Source organism: Chrysochloris asiatica, unplaced genomic scaffold (assembly GCF_000296735.1).
Source record: "Chrysochloris asiatica unplaced genomic scaffold, ChrAsi1.0 scaffold00002, whole genome shotgun sequence".
Taxonomy (NCBI): domain Eukaryota; kingdom Metazoa; phylum Chordata; class Mammalia; order Afrosoricida; family Chrysochloridae; genus Chrysochloris; species Chrysochloris asiatica.
The window spans coordinates 33,983,497-34,005,360 of NW_006408520.1; the positions used below are offsets into that span (position 1 = coordinate 33,983,497).

Below are 21,864 nucleotides of genomic sequence, written 5' to 3' on the forward strand. Positions count from 1 at the left end.
TGAAATGGTTGAACATTAACCATTTCCTTTTGGTACAATGACTCTGTGTATTCCTTCCATCTTCTCTTGATGCATTCTGCATCATTCAGTAATTTCCCCAGAGAATCTTTCAATAACGAAAGTCAAGGCTTGAATTTTTTCTTCAATTCCCCCAGCTTGAGAAATGCTGACCGTGTTCTAATAAAATACATTTCAAATTACTATAATCCTGTGATTTTGATAAACATTTACAAAGTGAATTGAATTCCTGTATAGCAATCCGTGTGCATGTTTTTCAGTGACATTGGTCACATTTTTCACAGGGTTGTTTCCATCTTGCTGTTTCTGTTTGCATTAATCTAACTTGTCTACCTTCACCCCCATACCTTCTCATCTTTGTTGTATGGTAGACCATTTGGTCTTATATAGACGACTGTTTAAAGGAGCACAGTACTAACAGGGGATGTTGCTTGTTTTATCAGCCAGTCTGTGATTTGGCTGAAAAGTGATCTCCAGGAATTGAATGGATATCTCAGGGCAGTAGTCTGGGGGTTCTTCTAGTGTCTATCAGTCCAATAAGTCTGGCCTCTTAGAGCAATTTGAGTTTTGTTGTACATTTTCCCCTCAGTCTATCTGGGACTATCTGTCTAGTTGGGAGTGGTAGCTGGGCACCATCTAGTTCTTGTCTCAGGAAAGATGAGGCTGAGTGGTGCGTATGTGCTATTAGTCTTGTCTGTAGTCTGCTGTTGGCTTTGAATGTTTGGGTTCCTCTTTTGTTCCAGACGAATACAGAGCAATAGTTATTAACTTGTATAAGAGGGAACTATATTTTTTTCTAAAATACAATCCTTGATTATATGACTAAAAATATAGTACTTCAGTTGCTTTAATTCTAATTAAAGACTGTTAAGAGTAGCATATCTCTAATGATCCTTGTAATTTAGACAGATTTGATATGATTATTTAGTAATATAGCTAGTAAATGGGTGATTAAGTCTCTTAACAAGGTTACTTTTACAATTCCTTGAGTTATTTTACAGAAACATTCACTCAGTCTTTCAAATGCACATAGGTGATTTGAAGATAATTCTCCTTGGCAGAGATTAAGTTAATCATGCTAATCTTTTACAGGTCTTAAGATTGTCTCTGTAGACTAGAATATACTTAGAACAAGAACTGCCTAAGAAGCTCTAGTAGACTCAAATATTGAACAATGGTGCTTGGCATGTAGTATGCATATTGCCAATGTTTGCATTGGATTCTTCCTGCTGATGGGAATTTTGAGAGCTATTTTTTATCAGAGATAAATGAGCCTGGTAACTTCCTGCCGTGTGCCACAAGCTGATTTACCCTGACACAGATTGATGAGAAAGAAAGTCACTGCATGCTCACTCCAGTGGTATATACACTTAAAAAACAAAAGGAGGTGACTGCAAGTCAGTATATAAGGATGTCAAATCAGTGTATAAGGATGTCACGAATAATGATCAGATAATTCTATTAATTCAGATGTAGTTTTAGTCACTTTAATGCTCTGTAAGAATTTATGGTTTCTAAGTTGTCAAAACTTATGCAAGGGACTTACAAAGTCAAAACCATGTCTAACTTCATAAGGGGAAAAGAGACTCAAACTCAAAAGCAGCCCAAGGCCTATTCCTATGAAGTGGAGGTTAGACTTGACATACTTCCACACTACAATCTTATTACCCTATTCTGACACCAGCCATCCCTCCCACAGCACTCTTTGCATTACAACTGGGGTCACATAATCGCTTGCAATGGCCACAAAGAACAATAGTCATGATTATGGGGTTTATCAGGGAAGTGAACAGTGTACAATTCAGGATGAGAACCAACTCAGGATGCAGCAATTCTCCAGTCACGAAGGCCTCTTGTCTGCCAGACTCCTGGCACTTCTCACTCTTGTCTTGGACCTCTCAGCCGTGTGACCCTTTGGCCTCTGCCCTGCTCAGTCAAGTGCTACTAAGTTATTTTAGCCAGTCTGTGAATGCCTAAGGGTCACATTTTGCAAGCCAACCTCCTGCCCACAGGCACTCAGCTTTACTCAGTCCATGGGCCTAGAGCCCGCAGCTGATCTTTCTCTCCAAGCCACTACCCCTGCCATAGCCACTTTTCTAGGTGGGGATCTCATGCTCCACACATGCTCTTCCTTTTTTTTTAATTGTGAATTCAGTGACAGTTCACAGGGCAGATCATCAGTTTTGCATTCATGCAACCATCTTCCATTTCATTGCAATAATTACAGTCCTTTCCATACACCATTGGTTAACAGTATTTGCCTCTATTCCCTCTTGTTTTTCTTTTATGTACACAAAACACACAGAAAATATATATTCATTTAAACAACCAAAGGGCAAGCCAGCCTTCTGCCCACTGCCACACAGCCTTTCTCATTCCATGGGTCTAGAGTCTTCAGCTGCTCTAGCTCTCCTTACCATCACCTCTGCCTCTGTCTCTGGTGTCGCTGCTTCTCTGGTTAGGGTCCCATGCTCCACTCTCGCTCTTCCCTCTTGGTGATCCTAGGGTCCTCTGTTCCTGGAATGAAAGATTAACTTCTCCACGCTTTTTGTTTCACATCTTCTACCTTTAAATAATTGTGACAATCTCAGTGAGTCGTGATAACAATTATTGAATCAAAAGAATTTTACCCCGATTCCCTTTTACCAGACTCATCTAGACAAGAGGAACTATTCAGTGGGGATTCTGCCTTGCTCCCCTCTCTCTGAAAGTAAGTACACTCTTGAAAACTTGTAAGCCAGCCAGCCACTTAGTGCCTTTATAGCCCCCATTTTTGGTAGCCAGTGTCTAAGTTGCCCATCCCTATCAACCCTGTGTACTGAGGGGATAAGCTTGATCCTTGATGTGAAGACTCCTTCCCTCTCAGGTGGAATTTTGAACATTGTTGTTGTTAAGTGCCGTCAAGTCGGTTCCGACCCATAGCGACCCTGTACAGGGTTTCCGAGGGTGTAAATCCTTACGGGAGTAGAAAGCCTCATCTTTCTCCCACGGAGCGGCTGGTAGTTTCGAACCGCTAACCTTAAGGTTCACAGCCCGATTCGTAACCACTGCGCTACCAGTTAATTAATCCATAATTAAAGGTCAGGTTCATCAAATGGTAGCAGTTTATACTCGTTGCCTGTATCAAACTTCTTTATCTTCCTCTAGTCCTGTTCTGATCATCAAGCCGTTGAAGCTAGGTCAGATGGGTATTATCTGCAAGTTTGGGCACTCTTGTGCGCCTCTTCCCACTTCAGGTCATCTGGCTACTCACTCTTAGCACTAGCCCCCAGTGGCTAGGTCAGTGGCCAATGACTCGGGCATTCTTCCCAAATATCCGTAAACTTGAGAACAACCAGCCCTTCCTCTTCTCTCTTTCTCATCTCAAGATCGACAGAAGTCTATGGAATGTGGTCGAACGCAGCCCATGTCTTCATTACTGCCTTTCCCCAACTTCTACTCACAAGTAGACCAAGGTGGTCACTAATGTCCTACTCTTCTTTTCTGATGGTCCTGGGATTGTCCCTCCTTCTGATATCACTCCTTTTAAACCTAGCTGGATGGCAGAACTGAGCAGTCCCAGCCTGAGAGTCCTGTGTACCTTGTTTGTATGGTTCTACCCACTCACGTGGTGGGAATTAAGACTTTGCATAGAAAAGCCACCTCCAGTAAATTCAAGGTATCACAGGGCTTCAGAAAGTTCTAGAAAAAAATCAATTTTTCCATGAGCTTTTTGATAAAGCATAAAGGTTATAGAGAAGATACAACAACCTGTAATTTTCAGAACTAAAGTTGACTTTGTGCTTCATTTAGTGATTTTTTTTAAAAGTGACTTTTTGTTTTGTTTTGTTTTGTTTTTTATTGTGAATTATGTGGGTTTACATGGGAGAACATCAGTTTCACATTCATCCTATCATATTTCATTTCAATGCAATGATTACAATCCCCTCCACGCATCACCAAACAATCAAAAGATACACCCCACAGGCCTGCCCCAGGCCAGCAGCATACAGCTCCTCTCCCTCCATGAGTCCAGTATCCCCAGCCACTCCATCTGCCCACATCATCGTCTCTGTCTCCATCCCTGGTATCACTGCCTCTCTGGGTAGGGTCCCACTGCCCGCTCTTCTCCCTTGATGGTCCCAGGGACCTCCGCTCCTGCGCTGCAAAATCAGTGACTCCCTCCTTTTGTCAAAAAACATCTACCTTTATATTTCCAACCCTCACAGTCAGTCCTGAAGGCAATTATTCACTACTGTACCAAAAGAGTCTTATCCCCATTTCCTTTTGCCAGCCCGGTCCCAACAGATTGGAAATCATTCATTGGAGATTCTACCTACCCCTGCCCTGTCTGGAACTAGGCTCCCTCTTGAAAGCCTATAAGCCAGTCACTTCGTGCCTTTATAGCCCTCCCTCCCCATTTTGGGTAGCCAATATGTAAATTGCCCATCCCTGTTAATCCTGTGTATGAGGGGGTGGGAGTGATCCTTGCTGTAAAGATTTGTTCCCTTTTTTTGTAAACAGTGACTTTTAATGCTCATGGAGAAGAAAAAATAATCTTAGAAACTTTAAACTTTTAACTGGATGTACTTAACCTAAAGGGACTCATTTAATAGAATCGGAATTTTCTTTTTAGGTGCAAAAATTACAAAATATCATTGCAAGTCGAGCTACTCAGTACAATCATGATATGAAGAGAAAAGAGCGTGAATATAATAAACTAAAGGAACGTCTACATCAACTTGTTATGAACAAGAAAGACAAAAAAATAGGTAAGAAATAACTGGCCAACATACAGGGATAAAGAACTAACTAGTAATGGTAATGGAGTGTAATCACTCCTGAAGTGACATTTTCATACTTTATGCAAATTTTAGACCAAGTATATTCATGTAAACTGGAAATTGAGACAACTAACTGGTTAATGATAAATATAATTTTGTTTTGCTTTCATCAGTTTCATAGTAGGATTAAACTTCACACTGCATACTTTTTTAACATAATAGATGTAGGATTTATCCATAGAGAACAATTAAGTGGGAAGATACACTAATCTTCCATAGCAAAGAACTGATAAATTAATACTACAAGTCAGATCATTTTCTGAGTAGCAAAAGAAGTATGTTTTCAAAGCATTAACTTCATGCAATTTCTGTCACTTCAGGAGCGATTATGCTCAATTGCTTACCATACCATTAGTTACTAGTTAAATCATTGATGTCAGTTTGTGGCGCCATGGGTTAATGCGCTGGACTACAAAGTCGTTTTGAACTGCAAGGTTGGTAGTTCAAGCTCACCAGTTGCTTCTCGGAAACCTGCTATACAGGGTCACTATGAGTCGGAACCAACTCAACGGCACTTAACAACAACAGCGGAGTTAAGTTGTGAATATTTGAAGGAGCTAATCAAAAGGATAGACTAAAATTCTGATGCTTATATGTATAGTAGGGGCCTACCTTTTTCTTTTGGACTGCCAAAAGATCCAATAGATCGGTCGTGGAAGAAGTGCAACCAGAGTGCTCCTTGGAGGCCAAGATGGCCAAACTTCGTGTCTCATACTTTGGACATACTATCATATTGTTAGGAGGGGACCAGTCATGTTTGGTAAGGTGGAGAGTCAGAGAAAAAGAGGAAGACCCCCAATGAGATGGGATTGGCCAAGTGGCAGCATCGATGGACTCAAGCGTGGCAACAATAGTGAGGTTGGCTAAGGATCAGGCAGTATTTCGTTCTGCTGTTCATAAGGTCGCTATGGGTTGGTACTGACTTGATGGCACCTAACAACAACAACAACCTTTTTCTAGTGCCCCCCTTTTGAAAATTAACTTACAGTTGTTTTTCCAAGTCTATGCAGGACCGATTCCGTGCATTTAGCAACAACTTTCTAATCTATGTTACTTCCTTGAAAGTTATACTAGTTCCTTAAAAGTATGCATTATTGTTGTTATGTACCATGGAGTTGGTTCCAACTCATAGCGACCCTGTACAGGGTTTCTGAGGCTGTAAATCTTTATGGGAGCAGAAAGCCTCCTCTTTCTCCTGCGGAACAGCTGGTAGTTTCGAACTGCTGACCTTGTGATTCTCAGCCCGATTCGTAACCACTACTCTTAGACTCTCCTAAAAATTAGAAGAGAAAACATTTCCTAATTCAGTCTGTGAGACCAGCATTACTTTAATACCAAAGCCAGATAAAAACACTTCACACAAAAAGTTACAGACCAATATTTCTTAAGACTATAGCTGAGAAAATTCTCAACAGAATACTAGCAAATAAAACTCCGTATCATATGAAAATGATTATATATGATGACTAAGCAGATGTATCTCAGGAATGCAAAGACCACTAATTATAAGGAAAACCAATTTGTCTAGTATATCACATTAACATTGTGAAGACAAAACAAAATACGAGCCACTTGATCAACTCAGTTGATGAAAAAGTGGGGAGAGGGGTACGTTTTTACAAAAATCAACACCTTTCAATTACAAAAATGCACAGCAAAGTAGAGGTAGATGAGAAATATCTCCACCTGTTAAAGGTCATTTGTGGGAAACCTACAGCGAACAGTGTATTCCTAAGATAAGGAACAAAAACATGGATGTCCGCTTTCACCATTGCTCTTCAGGATCATGGGAGTGCGGTGGGCTCTGTATGATAAGCATTGGACCACAAGGTCAGGGGTTTGAGCGCACCAGCTGCTTAGGAGAAAGATGAGACTCCTGCGAAGATGTACAGCCTCGGAAATTCCATACGTGGTTGCTATGCATCAGAACTGACTCAGTGGCTCTTAACAACAACAAAAACATTCAGCATCATAATGAAAGTTCTAGCCAGAGCATTTAGGCATGAAAAAGTACCAAGAGGTATCAAAGTAGGAAGGAAGAAGTAAAACTGTTTCTGTTTGCAGATAAAATAAATGCTATCTATAGAAAATCTGAAAAATTCCTCCAGGAAGCTACCAGAGCTAATAAATTCAGTGAAGTTGCAGGGTACAAGAGCAGCACAAAATCAATTGTGTTTCTGTATATCAGCAATCTGAAAAGGAAATTAAAGCAATTCCATTTCCACAGCATCTAAAATAATTGAATAACTAGGAATTAATTTAATGAATGAGGTGAAATGTTGCATACTGAAAACTAGAAAGCATTGCTGAAAGAAATTATTGGAAACAAATATATAGAAATATGTTCTTTGTTCTTGGATCAGAAGACTTAACATAATTAAGGTGTCATTATTACCCAAAGCAATTTACAGATTCAGTGCAATTCCTATCAAAATTCCAACAGCCTCTTTTTTTTGCAGAAATGGAAAAATTGATCCTCAAATTAATATGAAATTGCAAGAGACCCTGAATAGCCAAGACATTGTTGAAACAGAACAAAGTAGGAGGACTCACATGTCCAGATTTCAAAATGTACTACAAAACTACAGTAATCAAAGCAGTGGGATATCAGTATAACGATAGGCATAAAGACCAACCTAATAGACTTGAGAGTGCAGAAATCAACACATATATCTGTAGCCAGTTGAATTTCAACAAGGTGCCAATTTCATTCAGTGGGGAAAAGAATAATCTGTGCAAAACACAATGCTGTGATAATCTAAATCTTCACATGTATAAGAATGAAGATAGACATCTACCTTACACCATATATGAAAATCAGCTCAAGATTAATCAGGAACTAAATGTAAGAACTGGACTCCTGGTGTGGGTTACTGCGCCAGACTGCAAAGCTGTTTGAATTGCAAGGCCGGCGGTTCAAGCTCACCAGCTGCTCCTCAGAAACCCTATATAGGGTCACTTTGGGTCAGAACCGACCCGACGGCACTTAACAACAAATATAAGAACTGGAGTTTTGGTGTGGCACTGTGGGTTAATGCGCTAGACTGCAAAGTCAGTTTGAACTGCAAGGTTGGTGGTTCAAGCTCACCAGTGGCTCCTTGGAAACCCTCTATAGGGTTGCTATGGGTTGGAACTGACTCTATGGCACTTAACAACAACAACAAATAAAAGAACTAAAGCCGTAAAACTCTTAAAAGAAGACTCACTGCTGTCAAGTTAGTTATGACTCATAGCCCGCCCTATAGGCCAGAGTTGAACTGATCTGTAGAGTTGCCAAGGCTATAAATCTTAATAGAAGTACATTGCCACATCTTTCTCCCATGAAGGCTAGTGGGTTCAAACCATCAGTCTTTCGGTTAGCAGCTGAATGCTTTTACCCACTGTACCACCAGGACCCCTTAGAAGAATCCAGAAGTAAATAAATCTTCAAGGTCTTGTACTTAGCAGGGGATTCTTTGCTTCGGCACCCAAAGCACGAGCAACAACAGAAGGAATAGATAGTTGGACTGCATCATAATTTTTGTATATCATCAAATCACATTATTAAGAAAGTAAAAATAAAACATGGAAAATGAGAAAACATTTGGAAGTCATATGCCTGATAAGTTTTAATATTCACAGTATATAAAGAAATTCTGCATCTGATAAAAATACAACCCAACTTAAAAAATGGGCAAAGAACTATGCAAATGGCCAGTAAGCACATGAGAAGGTGCTCAACATCATTAGTCATTAGGGAAATGCAAGTCAAAACTACAGTGTTACACCATTTTATGCGCACTAGCTTTGCTTACTGGTGTGGCATAAGTACTGGACTGCAAACCACAAGGTCGGCAGTTCAGACCTACCCACTGCTGCTCTGAAATCCTATACATATCACTATGAGTTTGAACTGACTCTATGGCACTTAACAAGAATGGCTAGTCCTGGTGTGGCACTGTAGAATGAACGCCAGGCTGCTGTCCACAGGGTCAAACCAACCAGCCGCTCATTGTAAACTCCATACAGGGTCTTTATAAGTTGGAACCAACTCAATGGCACTTAACTACAACAGCAACAAAGGATGGCTAGTGTTTTAAAACAGAAGCAAAAGATGCCAAGTGTTAAGAAATGTAGAAATTGGAACCTTCTTTACTGGTGAGATTGTAAAATGATATAACACTGTTGAAAACAATTTGGCAGTTCTTCAAAATGTTAAACATTGCGGTATAATCCAGTAGTTTCATTTCTATGCATTATACCCCAAATAGCTTAAAGCGGTGGTATAAATAGATAATACTATATACCGTTATAAATACTATATACCGATAATACATTGCAGCCTTATTTACAATAGCGAAAAAGTGAAAACTACTCAAATGGCCTGTGGGTTAATGCGCCAGACTGCAAAGCTGTTGGAACTGCAAGGTCAGCGGTTCATGCTCGCCAGCTGCTCCTTGGAAACCCTATACAAGGTCGCTATGGGTCGGAATCGACTCAACGGCACTTGACAACAACAACAACTCAAATGGCCATCAACAGAATGAACGAACAAGAACAGTGGACCATTATTCAGCCATAAAGAGAAATGAAGTTTTTATATATACAACTATATGGATGAACTTTGAAAATACTATGCTAAGTGAAATAAGCCAGATACAAAAGAATAAATATTGTATGATCTCACTTATATAAGTTACCTAGAATAGGCAAATATTCTGGAAAGTAGTTACAGAAAATTAGAGTAGTGGTTACCATGGGCCGGAGGAGGCATTGCTTAAAAGAGTTTCTGCTTGGGGTGATGAGAATGTTTTAGAAATAATGTTTTAAAAAAAAAAATGCAGATGTAATAATAAACAAGACAAAATTAGAAATCTTTATGCTTTCTGAGATAATAAGTCTTAAATGTCACTTGGATATTTATTGGCTTTTTAAATGAAAGAGCAAGGGAAATGCTGTGCTCCAAGTATAAAATGCAGTGTCTCGTTAAGGAATTTATTAATAATTTAACTCCCGTGGAGTCTTCCTATGTCCTTATCCATAACCTCCCTGAATAAAGATTTCCAAATAAAGATTTTCAACTTTGTAAGTCTTCAGTTGGCATGTCTGCAATTGTTGCACGAAAGCAGCCAGAGACGATATGCAAACACGGGTGTGGCTGTGTTCTAGTAAAACTTAATATATGAAAATCAGGCACCAGCCCACAGGCCATAGTTGGCCAACCAATACCTATGGAAATAATTTTCAAGAAATCAAATGACAAATGTCCATAAATTTACAAATATCAAAATACTACAAAGCGTCTTCTCAGACCATTGTTGTTGTTGTTGTTAAGTGCCGTCGAGTCGGGTCCGACCCATAGCGACCCTGTACAGGGTTTCCGAGGGTGTAAATCTTTACGGGAGTAGAAAGCCTCATCTTTCTCCCGCGGAGCGGCTGGTAGTTTCGAACCGCTGACCTTAAGGTTCGCAGCCCGATTCGTAACCACTACGCTACCAGAGACCATAGTGCTATCAAATTAGAAATCAACAATATAAAGACCAAGGAAATCAAGTCAAATACATGGAAACTGAATAACACACTGCTGAAAAGCGACTGGGTAGTAGAAGAAATTAAACGTGAATTCACAAAGTTTCTAGAAACAGATGAGAACGAAAGCACAACATATCAAAATCTTTGGGACATGGCTAAAGCGGTGCTGTGAGGACAGTTTATTGTAATAAATGTGCACATCCAAAAAGAACCCAAATTAACATATTAACACAGCATTTCCAACAATTAGAAACAGACCACCAGAGGGAACCTACAGCCACCAAAAGAAAAGAAATAATAAAGATTACAGCAGAAATAAATGAGATAGAAAACAGAAAAACTATAGAAAGAATCAACAGGACAAGAAGCTGGTTCTTTGAAAGAATTAACAAAATTGACAGACCATTGGCAAACCTAATAAAAGAAAAGAGGGAGAAGACACAAATAACACACATTAGAAACTACATGGGCGATGTCACAACGGAACCAAAGGAAATCAAAAGGATAATAACAGAATACTATGAAGAGTTGTACTCCAACAAATTTGAAAACTTAGAAGAGATGGATACATTTTTAGATAAACAAGAAATCAATGTTGCATTGGGCAAATCTGCAAAAGACCTCTTTAAAGTGTTAGCAAAGATGTCGTCTTAAAGACTAAGGTGAACCTGACCCACACCATGGTGTTTTCAGTAGCCTCATGTGCATGCAGAGTTGCATAATGAGTAAGGAAGACAGTAGAAGAATTGACATATTTGAATTATTTGTTGTTAAGTGCCATCGAGTCCATTCTGACCCATAGCAACCCTTTATAGGGTTTCTGAGGAGTGGCTGGTGAGCTTGAATAGCCGACTTTGCAGTTCAGACTGACTTTGCAGTCCAGTGCATTAGCCCACAGCACCACTCCAGGACTCCATTTGAATTATGGAGTAAGCAAAAATTCTGAAAGCACTTCTCAGTTGCCAGAAGAACAGATAAATCTGTCTTGGATGAATTATAACCAGAATGCTCCTTAGATATGAGGATGATGAGTCTTCATTTCAAATACTTTTGGTGTGATACTAGGAAGGACTAGTCCCTAAAAAAGTACATTATGCTTGACAAAATTAGCTGCTATTAAGTGCTTGTCGAATCAGTTTTGATTTTGAGCAACCCTGTATAGGGTTTCTGAGGAGCATTTGGTGGGTTTGAACTGCTGACCTTGTGGTTTGAGAGTTAGCAAAAAAAGAGAAGACCCTCAGTGAGATGGAGTGACGTGGTGGCTGCAACGATGGTCTCAAACTAGAAATGATTTTGAGGATGGCACCTTATTGGGCAACGTTTTGTTCTTTTGGAGTCAGAGCTGACCTAACAACATTCATAGTAAAACTTTTAGTGAAATAATAAAGTTGTTGTTAAGTGTCATCAAGCCGGTTCCAACTCAGAGCGACCCTGTGTAGGGTTTCCGAGGACCGTCTGGTACACTTGAACCACCGACCTTGCGGTTCAGACTGCCCTTGCAGTCCAGCACATTAACCCACAGAGCCACATCAGGACTCCAATAATAAAGTGACATTTATGAAATACTTAACTGTGTGCCAGTTAGTAATGTAGGTGTTTGACATTTATTATGCATCTAATCCTCACAGCTGTTTTGTAGGGGCTTTTGTACCAATGAAGATGCAGGCTTAGCATTTAAATAACTTGCAGATAACAATGCATGCAAGTGGTGGAACTGAAACTTACAGAAATGGGCTGTGTGAGCCTAAATCCTAACCTCTATACCAAGTTGATTTATGCCCTTAATGTTCTGAGTTTATTAAGGTTTTAAACATGTTGGGTAAGAATTTGTTTTTTGTGTTTATATTTGTAGCTATGGATGTTTTAAATTATGTGGGAAGAGCTGATGGAAAGAGAGGCTCCTGGAGAACTGGTAAAACTGAAGCCAGGTACAGTGAAATTAAATTCAATGGGTACATTTAACTAGACGTCTGTATTCTGCTTTTCATACCAACAGTTTCTTTCTCAGGAATGAAGATGAAATGTATAAAATTCTCTTGAATGATTATGAATATCGTCAGAAACAAATCCTAATGGAAAATGCTGAACTTAAGAAGGTTCTTCAGCAAATGAAAAAGGAAATGATTTCTCTTCTTTCTCCCCAAAAGCAGAAACCTAGAGAAAGGGCTGATGATAATACAGCAACTGTAAGTGGCTCTTTTCTCTCTAACTAAAACAATTTTCAGATTGCTAACTGGAATGATTAAGACACTAGTTAGGTACTCTCAACACGGACATGGGTATTTTAAATAGCGCACTCACTACTGTGCTACCCCCAATCCTGTGACACCTAAACGAATTCCTGTATGTTTCCAAGATAAACCGTGTCATGGAGATAGTTTTCTGGAGATTTAATCTGCTAAGCAATATGGAGTCCTGGTGTGGCTCTGTAGGATAGACACTGGACTGCCAACCGCAAGGTCGGTAGTTCAAACCCACCAGCTGCTCCTTGGAAATCCTATACAGGGTCACTATGAGTAAGAACCAACTCGACGGCTCTTAACAACAACAAATGTTATGATAAGCACTTTATTAGCATTGTCTCATTTTTTCAATAATTTGATCACTTAGATACTCTCATTGTCCCTGTTTTATAGATGAAGTAAGTGGGGCACAGTGGTCATCCCATTTCCCACAGGTAGTTACTGAGAGAAGTAGGATTTAAAGTCTATCTCACCCCTGAGTTGTGTTCTTAACCAGTGTGCTCAAAAACCTCTAAATAGTTTAAACTATTGTATACTTAAACCAAGGCTCCACTTTCAGAGAGTGGAACTTCTGTTTATTTTGGGAACCAAATAATTATTCAGTCCATACATTTATTGAATGCTCATATGTTCTAGTCCCTGGAATGAAAATGCTAAAACAATTTTTACCTTTTCCTACAAGAAGCTATTTTTGGAAGCGACAGGCATGTAGAGAAGTAATAGTATGATACAACATGGTAAATTTACTATGGGAGTCAAAGAAAGCAACTCAGACAAAGTGACATTTGAGCTGGTTCTTTAAGAATAACTTATACAAAATGTAGAAGTTTTTGTTTAGTGCCATGGAGTTGGTTCTGATTCATTGAGACCCTGTATAGCATTTCTGAGGCTATAAATCTTTACAGGAACAGAAAGCCTCATCTTTCTCCCACGGAACAACTGGTAGAGTTGAACTTGTAATCTGCTGCACTACCAGGGTCCCTTAGCCAGTGGGTGGTATCCTACATAATCATGAGGATTCATGTATTTAACTTTGAAGAAGCAATAATCTCTTTAAACATATTTTGTTTTTTTTAAAAAACATTTTCTTAGCTCCTTTTTTTTTTTTTTGTAAAATTTAAATAATTCAACTATTCCATACTTTTTAGGAAACTTTTGGAGTATTGTAACAAGCAGAATAGAATGTAACCTTGGGATACATGGATAATAACATCTAGATTTTCTTTACTTGCTTTACTTTTTTCTTGTGGCCAAAATGTATAGCCCAAGTAAGTTAAATTAACTTTCTTCCCCCTTTTTCATTTGTGCTTTTTAGCGTTTTCTTCTGTCTGGTAAATAAGCAATAATCATGGTTAATTGTTTTACCAATATTTATACCAATGCTCACTTCCAAAGACCAGAGCATTATGTGAAAGTCAGCACTATGTGGAAAGTGTTGTTGATTGCTGTGGAGTGGATTCTGACTTGTAGTGACCCTGTATAGTGGCTGGTGAGCTTGAACTACCAACCTTGCAGTCCAAACTGACCTTGCAGTCCAGCACATTAACCCGCAGTGCCATCAATACATAATTGCCAAATCAATGAGAACCATTGTCCAGCCAAGTTGACATATAACCTTAACCATCATAGCCATCATTACTCTTGCCTTGGTATTTGTTACTGCCAGATAGATAGACATCATTAATATGCAAAATAGTTGAAGAGTAGATTATTTTACTGTTGTGTTAAGTGGGAAGTGTTGGATAACCAGATAAGTGAGGAGTAACTCCAGATGATTAATTTGCAAAAAACACAGTCAACAGTGAGCACCTTCATCTGTCTTTCCCCTGCCTCCTTCTGCTCTGTGATGTCTGCCAGCCTACCGCTGATATCACTCATAAAGTTCTTTACTCTCCCTTTGCCATTCCTGCTGCATCTATATGTGGATACAGTCAATTTAGCCCTTTTTCCATCTTTTTCTTGTCTGTCCTTTTCCCCAGGAAAAATATAAAAGATTTTTAATATTCACATTAATAAAGCATCTTCCAGAAGGTTATGATAAATTAGAACCATGTTATATAGTTACAGATTATTACAACATGTATATAAGGGAGCTCCACAAAGTTTGTGGAAAAATTCTATTACCTTACAATTCCATTTTTCCATGAACTTTTTGAAGCCCATTGTGCATTTGAATGTTTTTCTCTTCATTCTGCTTTGATTCTATATGATTATGTGTCAATAAAGCTTGCTACATTTTCACATGATTTTATGCTTTGGTTGAAAACAAAGAAAAATACCACCAATTTTTATTTTTTAAGAAAACTATTTACTGGGAAAATTGCATTAGCAATTGCTTTTTCTTTGGACGTTATTTCATAGGTGTATTTGTTTAAGCACTCAAGAATTGGAGACAGGCTGGTCAAACTTCAAACCTCAGTTCTGCTTTTTGAGCAACTTAACTTTACTTCTCTAACCATCAGTGTCCCCTCTTTGTCACAGGATTCTGAGGATGAAACAGCATGTGAATGTATATAACACACATTACACAGATGGGGAATAACTCTTCCACAAACAACAGCTCCAAGACTCTTGTCACTAACTATATTTGGCTTAGGGAATTTCTGTGTTAAATGTCCATTGATTTGCCTCAAGATTTTTATGTTAGGTACTGCATCATATATGCTGAATTATGATAAAATAAAGTACAGAAGTGATTTTGATGAGTCTCTGACAAGCAGTCTAGTTTCCTTCTGCCTAAGTCTCTAAAGCCATCTTTTCATCTCTCATCACTTGCAGGTTATTTCTGATATTGAAGAAGATGCTGTGGAACTGAGTAGAGAGAGTATGTGGGACCTTTCCTGTGATACTGTGAGAGAGCAGCTTACAAACAGCATCAGAAAACAGTGGAGAATTTTGAAAAGTCATGTTGAAAAACTTGACAACCAAGGTAATGACAGCTTCAGTGCATGTACAGTGAGTTGTGACACTTAAGAAGCTCTTATTTTCCAGTCACTTGTGAAGTTACATTTTGGATAAGACCTAAAGGATTTTAGTTCAGTTTGTTGTTACTGTTAAGTGCTGTCAAGTCAGTTCCTACCCATAGCAACCCTGCATGGGATTTCCAAGCAGAGGCTGGTGAGCTTGAACCAACAACCTTGCAGTTTAAATAACTTTGTAGTCCAGCACATTACCCCACAGCACCACACCAGGACCCTGTTTAGTTCAGGGTAGTGGTTTTAAAAGCAAGATTCTGCCACAGATTTTTGAACCTCACTGAGAAAAAATACACTTTGCTTTCAAAATGACTTTGAGAAGAGGACACTTTTTTTTCTCTCTCTCTACATGTTACTCTTACTTCTTAGATGCTTGCATCTTTTCTTAGGTTCCCAATATTATTGTTGTTATTGTTAAGTGCCGTCAAGTCAGTTCTGACACATAGCAACCCTGTATAGGGTTTCCATGGAGTGATTGGTTTGAACCACCAACTTGTGGTTAACAGCCCAGTGCTTATATCCATCAGTGCCACACCAGGAGTTCTAATAGTTAATTCATTTAAAACTAAGTTTTAAAAGAATAGGTGTTCATTACAAAATAACAGTTCAAAAAAATATATAAACAGTATATTCACGTTTCCATTCCCTGTACACAATAGTTCAGTGTACTTTCTCTTGGACTTTTCTCTATACATATATCAATCTTTTATTAAAATGCATAAAAGTAAAAATCTAAAAGTATTTTTGCACTGTGCTCTTTTCACTTAACATTATATTACTATAGCTACCATTCCCTGTCTCTATAGATAGATCAACATTGATGAATAAATCTTTAATATTTTATATTTTCAAAATAGCTTGTAGGCTTTAAATCAGGAAAATTAAGGTTTTTGCTCAATAAATGAAACTGATTTTAAGAAAATTTACTCCAAATTGTCAAAATCACAAATGCAGTCCCAACTGTCTTTAATAGTAAAGAAAAATCAGCAGAATTAATATAGTACCAAAATTAATTTTTATGGGATTTTGTTGATTTTAGTCATCATTTATTTTGATAAGTAGCAAATAAGTTTGGGCTTCTTAGTTGTTGAATTGAACGCCAGGGAGCAAAATTGGTAATACTGCACATATATCTTTGAGGAAGTATCAGTAAGAACATAGTTTGTTAGTTTAGTTAATTTTTTTTTCTGTTTATATAGCCAGATTGTCCATATTAATCATTGTGTTGTTGAGTGCTGTTGAGTCAGTTCCGGCTCATAGCAACCTGTATAGGATTTTCAAAGAGTGATTAGTGGGTTTGAACCGCTGACCTTGGGGTTAACAATAAAACCCACTTCCATCCAGTCAATTCCAACTCACATAGTTTTGAACAAATGTGGATTGTAGATTAAATGTTGGCTGTACAGTTCTTTTTGTAAGGATATTATTTAGTTATAGAATAAGTATAAATTTATAGTTGTCTTGAATGCTTTATCATCTTAAGATTTCCAGTGTTAAAATAATGTAAACGTAATTTTATTGTGTTAAGTGCTGTCGAGTTGGTTCCGACCCATAGTGACCCTGTGTAGGGTTTCTGAGTTGCTGCTTGGTGAGATTTAACTGCTGACGTTGCAGCTGAAACCAACTACAGTCCAGTGCATTAACCCACAGCACCACACCAGGACATAAAATTTTAAAGACCAAAGGAAATACTTTGTACAAAACCTATGAGATTCCAGAAAAAGAACATTTCGAGAGCCTTAGTTTGTAAATAATATGTTAAAAAACACCATGAGCTAACTGGTTGCTGTAAATCTATGTCGAATTAATGATTTGTGTTAGTTTCAAAGGTACACTTAGAAGGCTTTAATGATGAAGATGTAATCTCACGACAAGACCATGAACAAGAAACGGGAAAACTCGAGTTAGAAATTCAGCAGTGTAAAGAAATGATTAAAACACAGCAGCAGCTTTTACAGGTAAATGTGAGTTGAGTTACCTTTTTAAAGCCTTGCACCTCTGTGAAAGGCTAGATTGTTAGTGCATCCTACTGGATTTTTAGTCCTGTATTTTGTACGATCTATAAAAACTATGTTGGAGTTTTTCACCCATCCCTTTATGTTAACAGATTAACTACATGCCATTCCCTGAATAGTCATTGTTTTGTCAGTTGGGGTAATAGCATTTAGGAATTGAGAATCTTTGGTTAGTTTTCTGATCCTTCATAATTTCGGTGCTTTTCCTAAAATTTGACCTTCCTTCCCAGGTTTTTATTTCAACTGGTTGGGCTGTTGCGGTGATCGTTTGGAACTTACTTGTTCTTTCATTTAATAGCAGCAGTTTGCTCCTGCATGTGATGATGACACCACTTCCCTACTACGAGATTGTTATTTGTTGGAAGAAAAGGAACGCCTCCAAGAAGAATGGTCTTTATTTAAAGAGCAAAAAAAGAATTTCGAGAGAGAAAGAAGAAGCTTTACAGAAGCCGCTATTCGCCTGGGGTTGGAGGTATTTTTTTTACGCTTTTGGAAATTCTAGGTAGACCCACTGGATTGCTTCTCAGTTCTGCTTTTGTTGTTTGCTATCCGTTGTTTTTTTTTTTCTTTCTTTCTTTCTATAAAGTAGTTTTAGCAATGGTCTCAAAAAAAAAAAAAAAAGAAGGGTGGCTAAGAACATGAACTATTATAGAAGGATATCTTTTTGATTTTCTAAGATTTGGGGATTGAAAATTTCTCTTAATAAAACAGCATTTCAGTATCCTTTTCAGAATGGCTTTTAACGTCACACAAGAGCTCTCATTTGAGGGTGCTTCATTTATCCAATGTTATAGTCATGCGTGTTACTAGAAATTAAAAAAATTCAAGGAAATACAATGAAAAATAAAGCTCCTTCTCTACCTTCCTTCATTTTCTTTCCAAGGCTCCATACATTGTAGTTTGCAATTGTTGTTGTTGTAAGTACCATCCCCTAGCGACCTTGCAGTTCAAACCACTTTGCAGTCCAGCGCATGAACCCACAGCGCCACACCAGGATTGTCATAAATACATTTCTACAGCTTGTCTTTTTTACTGTAATAATCATTGCATATACATTTCCCCTTCAAAAATTATAAATTATAAGAATAATGCTTGAACATGATCTAAAGAAAAAAATCCATGATAAAGGCTACAAAGTGAGAAGTTTTCCTTCTCGACCTCTAAATCCAGAGATCATCACTGTAAGTTTGTTTGTAACTCTTGTATAAATTAAGTATATTTCAGGGGTGTTCTCTTAACATATCTATTTGATTTCCTACGTAGGAATTTAGATAAGGAATTGTAACATCCTAAAAGTTCCTCCCACCTACACGTTTCCTCTTTCACGGTTTCTGGTTTCTTAGTAATATTACCGCTTCTGTTCTCCTGTTGGCCTTTTTCACTTTACGTGACTATTATACTTCGTGCTCTCCATTTCATGTGCGCCCAACTTCAAACTCAGTTTATTCCTGCAGTGAAAGATGTGGTGAGAACTGTTCCACTGCTCTTGCTCCTTTACTTTTCAGTTTTTGTTTGTGATATTACTGTTTTATTTTAAAAAATTAGAATCTACTTTGTAGTAGAATAGAGGTATAAGTACTTTGTGTAAGCTTGAGACTAAAATCAAAAACCAGGAACCAACATTAATAACATCATGATTGTGTAAAATTTATCTAATAACCAAGTATATTTAGACACATAAACCCATTGCCATCGAGTCGGTTCCAACTCACAGTGATCCTGTGTAGCGTTTCTGAAGCTTGTAAGTGTCTTTGGGAGCAGAAAGCCTCATCTTTCTCCCAAGGAGCGGCTGGTGGACATGAATCGCTGACTTGCAGTTAATGGTCTACAGAGTTTATCCTATAGTGCTACTATATTATTAAGCCTTTGGTACCTTCAAGACACTCTTCCAAAGATCAGTATCTAGTAGATTCTACTTCATGTTTCTGAATCAGATTCAGATGCCATGTTTCTTATATTTCATGTTGTCTTCTTTCTTGAGATTTGTTTTTATTTTGCTGTATTACCTTTTTTAGTAATTTTAAAATAAATAATGTGTGTATGGTATATTCTCAATTCTGTAATATCGAAAAATATGTTCATGCTTGATTATTTTGACTGGATTTAGAATTTAGGTTCAAACTCTTTTCTGAGGACTTTGAAACAATTATTCTAGTCTACTGCTTGGTTTTGCTAATGAGAAGCTTGATTGATGATGTATATAACCTATATTGTTCTTTGGGTTTACTCATGAGAAACTTTATCAATATATAAAACCTATGTTGTTAAGTGCTGTCGAGTTAGTTTCAATTCATAGTGACCCTGTAAAGGGTTTCCAAGGAGTGACTGGTGGATTTGAACCACTAACCTTACAGTTAGAAGTCCAGTGTTTATATTGTTAAGTGCTGTTGAGTCAGTTCCAATCCATAGTGACCCTGTATGGGTTCCTGAGGGGTGGCTGGTGAACTAGAACCGCCTCGCCGACTGTGCTTGAAACCAATGCAGGTCAGCACATTAACCCATAGCACCACACCAGGAGTCCAAATCCCTGTGTGTTTTGTTTTGTGTTTTCTCTCTCTTAGAGCTTTTGGAATTCGTTGTCATTGTTCTTATTCTTAGAGTTCTGATATTTTAGCAGGCTCTAAATCAAGATACGGGGATGAAAGCTCCTTTTGGCCTAAAGATGCTCTCTCTGGTGGTGTGCCGTGGAGTCGGTTCCGACTCAATAGTGACCCTGTTGTAGGATTCCCGAGGCTGTAAATCTTTATGGGAGCAGAAAGCTTCATCTTTCTCCCGCGGAACCGCTGGTAGTTTTGAACTGCTGACTGTAAGGGTAGCAGTCCGACTCATAACCAAATTTCCTTCTATTCTTTGATTTTTCTTTCTTTGGCTGTTCCTTTGCATTTTTGAACTTTATTAGACAAATATTTCACTACCTGAATCTATCTGTAGCTTATTGTTGTGTTGTAAATTCTGGGATAGTTTCTCAATGCTTTCTTGTGAATCACCAGCCTTGTCGTCAATGAGATCAATTGTATTATTCATCCACCTGATCTAAGTTTATTTCAGATTTCACCTTTTTGATTTCCTAGTAATTTCTTCTCATTTGACTTTTTGTGTGGTGGTTGCGTTCTGACGAGTCGGTTCTGATTGCAGAGCAACGCTGGAGCAGAAAACTTCATCTTTCTCCTGCAGAGTAGCTGGTAGATCTGAACTGCTGACCTTGTAGTTTAGCAGCCCAGCTCGTAACCCACTACACCAGCAGGGTTTCTTGTATAATAATATATTATTTTACAGAAGTTCATAAATCTGTCTGATAGTATGTGTTACAAAGTTTTTAGAAGTCTTCTTCATCTCTTGAATTACTCTTGTCCATGATCCGTTCTCTATTTTGTCCTTTTTCTTTTATGTTATTAGTTTCTTTCAAATAATTGGTGATTCATGATTTTACATTACTATGTATGAATGGAATGTTGGCTATTTTAGATACTGACATGTTATCTCCACCACACTTGTTAAAATCCGTTCTTCCATAACTATCTCCATGGGGAAACAAAACAGTTTGCATGCTAGCATTTCCTTCCTGTGGTAAAAAATACTTATGGTATTTTCTAGGTATAGGAATTTCTATGGTATATCTGACTCCATTTTCCCATACCAGCTGCTCCTCAGAAATCATCTACAAGATCACTATGAGTCAGAATTGACTCGATGGCACTTAACAACAATAACAACTCTTTCTGCCTCAATATCACTTCTAGTTTTTTGGTGCCTTTCCCTGCATGGGGACTATCTACCCATGATATTCAGGGACAATGAGGGGTGGGGGAGGACTTCAATTAGAGCCATCAGAATAATCTATACATGCCCTCTTGTGGTTTAGTGATAGTGGCTAGTAGTACCAGTAGATGGTTGGAGAATGAGAAAAATGGTTGATAAAACACATATGTCTTTTTTTCAAGTGTCTAATTATAATGTATGATACTTTTACCTTGTGTATAATTTTTTATTTATAATGTTCGATATGTTTAAAAGTTATGCTAAGTTTTTGTTCCTTCTTTTGTATTGTCCATTTTCATTTATTCAAAATTGATGTGATGAGTTGATTTATTAGGTGAAATAGGTGAATTGACATTTTAGATACAATTTTCTCAAATGAAATATTTATTTTTCTAGGTTAATTTATTTTATTTGCAGACTGTAACTAGATAGCTAGAGAGCAAACATAGATAAGTAGAGAAACTATGTGAAACGGCAGTTATATGAATGTTTCAGATACTGACCACTCTTCCTTGGTTTG

At 38.0% G+C, this 21,864-nt stretch overlaps 1 protein-coding gene across 1 annotated transcript in view; it reads left to right on the plus strand.

Moving 5' to 3' along the window:
* The window catches only part of SSX2IP (synovial sarcoma, X breakpoint 2 interacting protein), a 33,926-nt gene that overhangs the window by 7,351 nt on the left and 4,711 nt on the right, over positions 1-21,864 (plus strand). Inside the window, exons 5-10 of the mRNA XM_006831000.1 lie at positions 4,634-4,769; positions 12,205-12,280; positions 12,361-12,538; positions 15,374-15,524; positions 17,392-17,528; positions 17,884-18,057. Of these exons, the coding sequence (XP_006831063.1) occupies positions 4,634-4,769; positions 12,205-12,280; positions 12,361-12,538; positions 15,374-15,524; positions 17,392-17,528; positions 17,884-18,057 (852 nt within the window). The remainder of the gene's footprint in view (positions 1-4,633; positions 4,770-12,204; positions 12,281-12,360; positions 12,539-15,373; positions 15,525-17,391; positions 17,529-17,883; positions 18,058-21,864) is intronic.